Source organism: Merops nubicus, unplaced genomic scaffold (assembly GCF_000691845.1).
Source record: "Merops nubicus isolate BGI_N331 unplaced genomic scaffold, ASM69184v1 scaffold17593, whole genome shotgun sequence".
Taxonomy (NCBI): Eukaryota; Metazoa; Chordata; class Aves; order Coraciiformes; family Meropidae; genus Merops; species Merops nubicus.
The window spans coordinates 1,401-8,116 of NW_008597062.1; the positions used below are offsets into that span (position 1 = coordinate 1,401).

Below are 6,716 nucleotides of genomic sequence, written 5' to 3' on the forward strand. Positions count from 1 at the left end.
GGGGAAGAAAATGCCACACTAGTGAGTGCTGGCTGCTGCTTGGCACCCGTCTGCATTGCCTTGAACACACACACACAACCTTTCTTGGCTCTGCTAAGAGCTGGGGGTTGTTGTGTCCCAACTTGTGGCTTCCACTAATGTGAGATGGATCCTGATGTTCACTGGTGGCTGTTGAGGTGGGCTCAGAGCAACTTTTGGGTTAATTGATGGCTCTGTTGGCATCAAGCTCTTGTTCCCAACTCGTGTCTCTCTGTGGGTTGGTGATGAAGGATGCTCCCTGGTCTGTTATCTAGTCAGTCTCTTTTTTTCAAACATCCCCAAAAAAGCAGCATTCCTGGTATTTAGGAGTTGCTGCCCAAGCTTCCCATCACACTGCTGGTCCTGGAGCACGGGGCAGCTTTTGCCTGCAGCAGTGGTTGGGAAGGAAACCAACCTCATTACCTAAAATCATTATCTGGATTCCAGTAAGAAACTAAACGTGGAGATACCAACGTGTGGCTTCTCACCCAGGGCCTGGGTATTTAAAAGTTGTATTGGTGAAACTGCTCTTTTTTTGGCAGGAATTTGTGCTGCTGAGGTGGTTGGAGAAGGGATGGGGCTGGGCAGCAGTTCTGCTGGTGGATGTTGCAGCAGGATCTGCTGCAGGTCGCTGCCTGGGTTGGTACCTGAGTCTTGTGTTGGCTGGACTGGTGACTTTGGGGTTTTTTTAACCTGTTTCCATATTATTATAAGCACCAAGTAGCACACAGCCAGGCTGGGTGAGCCTTGCCTTGGTGCTGACAGGCCAGAGCCTGGGGCTGGGGCAGCACCATGAAGTGCTGGCTGCTGTCTGTAACCACAACGGATGCAGAACGGGTGGGGAACAACCCTTAAGATCCTCATTTGCTGGAGCTTGAGGGAATTCCCAGTTCTGTGTGCACGAATCTGTGCAGAATTACATCTCAGAGGGTCTCAGCATCTGTTTGGATGCTGAGGGCAGGAGGAGGACCCGTGGAAGTGCGTTGGGTTGGTGGAGATCGAGTTGGGGAGTGGAGGGTTTGGTCCACGTGGATTTCTTGCTCTCACTCTGCTGCTCCTGTGAGCTTGGTAGAAATGAGAAACCTCAACAATCGATGGCTGGGAAGTGTTGGCTTAAAATGTCACTGTTTTGGGAACAGCAGAATGCCAGCAAAGCTCCTTCCTTGCTGGCTTAGTGGGTGGGAACTGAGCTGTTACTATATTATAAGGTTACTTGATATTAGTCCAAAAGTGTAATTTTGTGTGTGACTGATAATTGGTGAATTTTCCTCCTTCAGGAGGAGAAAAAAAAATCCATCCCTCAAATAAGTGTGAGAAGCTTCAAATGAAAACACTTCCCAACATTTCAGTGGGGTTTTGTGTGTCGGGATGATGAGTGTGATGTTTTTATTTGCAGGCTTCTAGCCTTAGATGTTTGTTGGCAGATAGGTGTGGACACCAACGCTGGGGCTGCCCCCTGAGAAGAGGAGACCTCACCCATCTGCTTTCAGGGCTACATGAGCTTGGAGGTTGGGTTTCTCCTCCCTGGGGGGTGGTTGAGCCCCATCTGCTCGGGGTGATGCTGCCTGGGGGGAGTGTGGCCCTCCTCCCTCGGAGCTGGTTTGGTCTGAGGCTTTGTCCAAGTTTCAGGAATCTGTGAGCAGAGCTGGGGTCCGAAGCATGAGACTGAAGGCTCAGGGCCAAGCACTTGCTGGGAGGAGGCTGGAGGATGAGGAGGGTGTTGCAGAGGAGCAGTGTCAGCCCTGTGGCAGTGTTCTGGGCTCTGAGCTCCTGTGGATCTCACCAGTGTGGTCACTCCTGGGCACAACGGGACCAGTTCTTTGGCCAGCACAGTCAAGTTGCACTCTTTAACTTGGAGCAGCCTCATCTGACCCAGTGGAGACCCCCAGGGCTGGGGTGGGCACTGCAGGACCTGCTGGGGAAGCTGGAAGGACCTTTGTCAAAGCTGCTCTTGTGCTCAGCTTTGTTCTTGTGCTCTCCTCTCGGGTGGGCTCCTGGCACCAGGGATGTTTCCTGACCTCACCCATGGATCCAGGTTGGGGGTGCAATTCTCTGTGCCTCAGTTTACCAGCATTTTCTCTGCCTAGACCTGGATCAAGCCCTTTAGCATTGCAATAGGGAAGGCACTGGAAGGAGTGGTTTGATGTGGGGAGTTTTTCCAGACAGCTGGTTTGGAAAGCAGCCTCGACATGGATCGCTGATACTCCTGGGTCCTCATCAGGGGGGCATTTTTAGCTGTTTCCATCCATCTGGGTGTCTCTGGGATGAGCTCACTGCCCTTCACGTGTGTTTGGAGCCCTTTTGGGGAGCTGTGTCCTCCAAACACAGCACGAGGGCATTCTCTGTGGGCACAACCCCTAATTGTGCAGGGCCCCAACCTGTTTGTCGAAGGCATTTGGCAATGCCCGAGCCAGAGGAATGGTGTGAGGGCTGTTGTGAAACAGCTTTTGGCTCTGCTTACCATATTTACTTGGGGTTTTTCTTTCCAAAGACTTTATTAATTACCTAGTTAGAGATTTGCTTCCTAGCAGGACGCAGACCTAGCTTTACTGGTTGCCTGCCCTACTTAAGCCAAAGTGCTGCTGTAGGAGTCGAATAAACACGTGGCGTGGAGCTAGGGAGAGGGGTGAAGGTTCTCCTGGTTTGAGGAGATCAGATGGTGTTTGTTTCTGGTGGGACGTGCCCAGTTTCCTCATCTAACAAGGTCTTTCTGATTTCCCACAGGAAACACAGACTGACGAGAACTCAAAGTGCCTTTTCCCCGGTGGTGTTCAGCCCCCTCTTCACAGGTAAGTGTGGGAGATCTGCAGCCTGGGGGTTCATTTTGCTGCCCAAATTGCTGCCTGTGCTGCAGGGGGGGTCTCTGAAGGGTCCCTCCATCCTGCTCGGCCCCAAGCCCCAAACCAGAGGAGCTGTAAGAACGTGGCTGTTGCACGTCGGTGGTTTGTATTCCTCCTGCTGACAGGCAGGTTGGAGTTGTGCTTTGGGAGGGGAAGATTGTTCCTCCTCGGGGCTGTTTGCAGCTGAATGGTTTGGAAAATCCTCTGTTGAGCAAGTGGCTTTGGGTGCTCTCCTCTTGTGGTGTGAGAGGAGCCAAGAGCAAACCCTGCTTCCCACTTGGACCCCACACCACCATCAGCAGCTCTGCTGCAGGACAGTGGTGAGAACTGAAACCTCTGCCACCTTCTGCACGTTTTCCTTCCCTCTCCCCACGTCCTGCTGGTTTCTTACCTTCCCTTTTGTGCTGTGGGGGGAAGTTGGCTGGTTTAGAAGTGGTGCAGGGGGGGAAGTCCTGGTCTGCTGGCTGCTGAGAGCTGTAGTAGTGAAAAGCTCCTAGTCACGGTCATGTGCCTCTTGTGGTGTGGGCTTGTAGCCAAAACACTGCTAGCCACAGGGCTTGGGGCTTCCTTGGAGGAATCCTGTCTGGGGACTTGCATGAGTAGGAATCTAAGGCTACAAGCGAGTATCTATCAGCTCTGTGGGGCTTGTTATGAAGGTCAGATTGAAAATAAACTCATGTTGAAGGTCTTCCTGTGGAGTGGAGGGATCAAAATGTGTCTGTGAGGTGATAGCTGCCTTAGGAAAAGCTGGTGGGTAGAGCTGGGAGTCTCCTCTTGCTGCTGGGGTGGGTGTTTGGCTGGAGCTGGTGCCTGATTTGTGTCCCTGAGCAGGGTGAAGCTGCCTTTGGAGAGCAGTGGTGAAGCCTTGCTGGTTGAATTTCAGAGAAGTGACCTTCAGGGCAGAGCATTCGTTTGATTTACCTGAAACTGGTCACTGGAAGTTCTGATCTGCTCCTGCTATTTCTCTGCAGCTCTTGAAGAAGTCACTTGGGCATCACTCAGCTGTGGAGGAGCTTGTTCCCTTCTCCAGCCCCACATCCCTTCAGCTGCTGTCCTGCCAGCAGGGTGGCATCTGGAGCTCCTTGGTGATGCCAGTGCCTTCCTCTGAGGGCTGTGGGTGTTTAGGTAGCAAATCCAGGCTGGTGGGAGCAAAAGCTGCTTCTAGGGGAGGTTGTGAGCATCAGACCTGGAGCTGTGTGGGCTGGGGGTAGGTGTGCAGAGCTGCCTCTGCTCACCAGCTACAGAGGGGAGCCTGGAGTGGAGAAGTTTTTGAATTTAGGAGGTTATTATGTAGTGATGGTAATGGTTTTAAACTGAAAGAGGGTAAAATTCAGATGAGATATGAGAAATTCTTCATGGTGAGGGGGGTTGCCCAAAGAGTTGGTTGCTGCCCCATTCCAGGGGAGGTTGGGCAGGGCTCTGAGCACCCTGCTCTGGTTGTAGATGTCCCTGCAGGGGGTTTGGAATGAGATGCTCTTTTAAGATTCTTCCTGACCCAAACCATTTTGTGATTCTATCATTGCTAGTTTATCCTATTCACTATTATTAAAATCACTGATATCCATTTTTTGCCAGTTGGAACAGTGGCAATGCCCTCCTGGGAGTCTTTTCCCTTTGCAGAAGACCATGGAAGTGTCCCTAGAGTGAATATCTGGATTTTAATTGCTTTGGGTTGTTGTTGACTTCTCCAGTCTCACACCAGTGAGGTCTTGGTTTCTTTAATGGCTGCTGTGTAGGGGATTTTCTGAGCCTGGGACCATCAAAGTGGGACAGCTCCTGCTGAGCTGGGCTGGATTTGAGTTACTGCAACTCCTCTTACTGTGGTTGCCTTTTGTTTTTGTTCCTAGGAGCTGACTGCAGCCCAGCTGCTGTATTTTTAGGGTGTGGAAATGAAAGGGTGGCTGTGTCCGTGTGTGTGCTCACACCCTTCAATCCCCCAGGGAGAAGGCACCTCAGATAATAACCAGCCCCAAATCCTCCTCTGAACATTGCTTATTAATAGGCAGGACTTTTAAAGGCAGAAGGAAGCTGAGTCAGTATTGCCTGGTGTAAATACCACCCAGGGGTGGGTGATGCTGTGTGTGGTACCTGGAGCAGAGTTCCCTGCCCACAGGAACTGAAATCTCAGGCAGCCAGATCTCCCTGGCCTTCAGACCACAGTTCAGGGTGATTTGGTGTCAGTGTTCATCACCCAGTTAGGCTGAATGGGTGTTTTTTTTTGGGGAGGGGAAAAAAGCCTTGGTTGTGGTAGCCCAACTTTGGGTCTCTCTGTGGGATTTAGGTATTTTCTTTTTGACTCTGTGTTGGCCCAGGACTGAGGCTGATGCTTTGACCTTGATTTGATGGCTTCATTTCTCTCTCATGATTTTGGATTAAGCTTTTCTGGTTTGAAGTGTAACATCTTAGGCTGTGTCATTATTTTCCCCAAGTAGCAGCCCAGATCCAAAGCCTTTAGGCTTCAGCAAATTCCCCTTATTTATCTAGAAGCCTGTCCAGCTCCCTCTTTGCAATTTTAAGAGCTGCTCAAGAAGAGGTCTCACAGCACCTTCCTCCTCACCTCCTCCTGGTGCTGGAGCTGGGTGGGGTTCAGGCATGTGTCCCAGTGTCCTTCCCTCCTGCCTCCCCTCTGGGCTGTGGCAGCAGAGCTGCTCCGTGTCTCCAAAGCAGGGAAACTGGGTTGGGAAACAGCTTAATGAGATCCTCTCCCAAACCCTGCAGAGGTTCCTGCCCCTTCCCCTCTCCCCCTTCTCCCCACGCTCTGGCTCTGTGTGCCTGGAGGAGGTGCAGTACTAACAGTCTTGCTCCACCCACCTGCAGGTGAGACGGTGTCACTGGTGGACGTGGACATCTCCCAGCGAGGACTGACCTCCCCTCACCCTCCAACTCCACCACCTCCACCACGAAGAAGCCTCAGCCTGCTAGGTACCATCCCAGGGAGCATCCCCTGCCTAAAACCTGCCCCTCTGCCCTGGCAGGGACAGCCCAGGGGCCACCCTGAGGGTCCCCAGCAGTGTCCTCGCTGCCTGTTCCTCTGACCCCGTTACATGCCTGCTCACCCTTCCCTGGCAGAGGATTTTCTGCTGGTGGTTGGAAGCTTTGGGGTTAGATCAGCCAGGAGGGGAGAGCGTTGGGAGGTCACGTTGGTGTTGTGGCAGATCTGCTGCTTTTGGGCACTTTCCTCCCTTCCTAGCAAGGCTGGTTCCTTTCTGTGCTCTCTGCCTGGAGGCTGCTGCACCCAGAGCCTGGTGTGGCTGCTCCACATCCTCCCTGGAGGAGGTTCCTCTGAGCAGGGGCAGCTTGGGAGGGGGGAAATCAGCAGCATCTTAAACTGCACATCCCACAAATCTGCCTCGTGCCATGAGCTGCATGCTTGGGGCTGGCTGGGCTGGCAGAGGGGCTCCTTTGCTCTGGGGGTGCATGTGGGTGCCAGGCTCTGTCAGAACAGAGAGGAGCTGCTGCTGGTGGGAAGCTCCCTGTGCCCTTCTCCAGGCTCAGGCCATGTCCTGGGGCAGAGAGCTCGCTTGCTTTCCTGTTCCCTCAATCTCTCTTGCCTCTGTTCTCTCCTAGATGATATCAGTGGGACGCTGCCTACGTCTGTGCTAGTGGGTCCCATGGGCTCCTCCCTGCAGTCTTTCCCTCTGCCTCCACCTCCTCCACCCCACGCCCCAGGTCAGCTGAGCTTCAGCAGCCAGGCTCGGCCTTTCCTCCAGGGCTCTGGGCTTTGGGGGGGGTGGGTTTCTTGGGGAACTTTAAGGCTGTACTTCAGGGTCTGACAGCACTGAGGGCTCTGCTTTCCCCATGCTCCCGGTGCCCACGGTTGCACCGGCTTTGTCCCCTCCCGTTTCCTCCGGTGGCTCT

At 53.1% G+C, this 6,716-nt stretch overlaps 1 protein-coding gene across 1 annotated transcript in view; it reads left to right on the forward strand.

Moving 5' to 3' along the window:
* Positions 1–2,742: 2,742 nt before the first annotated feature.
* SOCS7 (suppressor of cytokine signaling 7) overlaps positions 2,743–6,716 on the forward strand; it is a gene marked incomplete at its 5' end in the record, with an annotated part of 11,562 nt that continues 7,588 nt past the window's right edge. The window contains 3 exons of the mRNA XM_008936589.1: positions 2,743–2,807; positions 5,676–5,780; positions 6,426–6,527. Of these exons, the coding sequence (XP_008934837.1) occupies positions 2,743–2,807; positions 5,676–5,780; positions 6,426–6,527 (272 nt within the window). The remainder of the gene's footprint in view (positions 2,808–5,675; positions 5,781–6,425; positions 6,528–6,716) is intronic.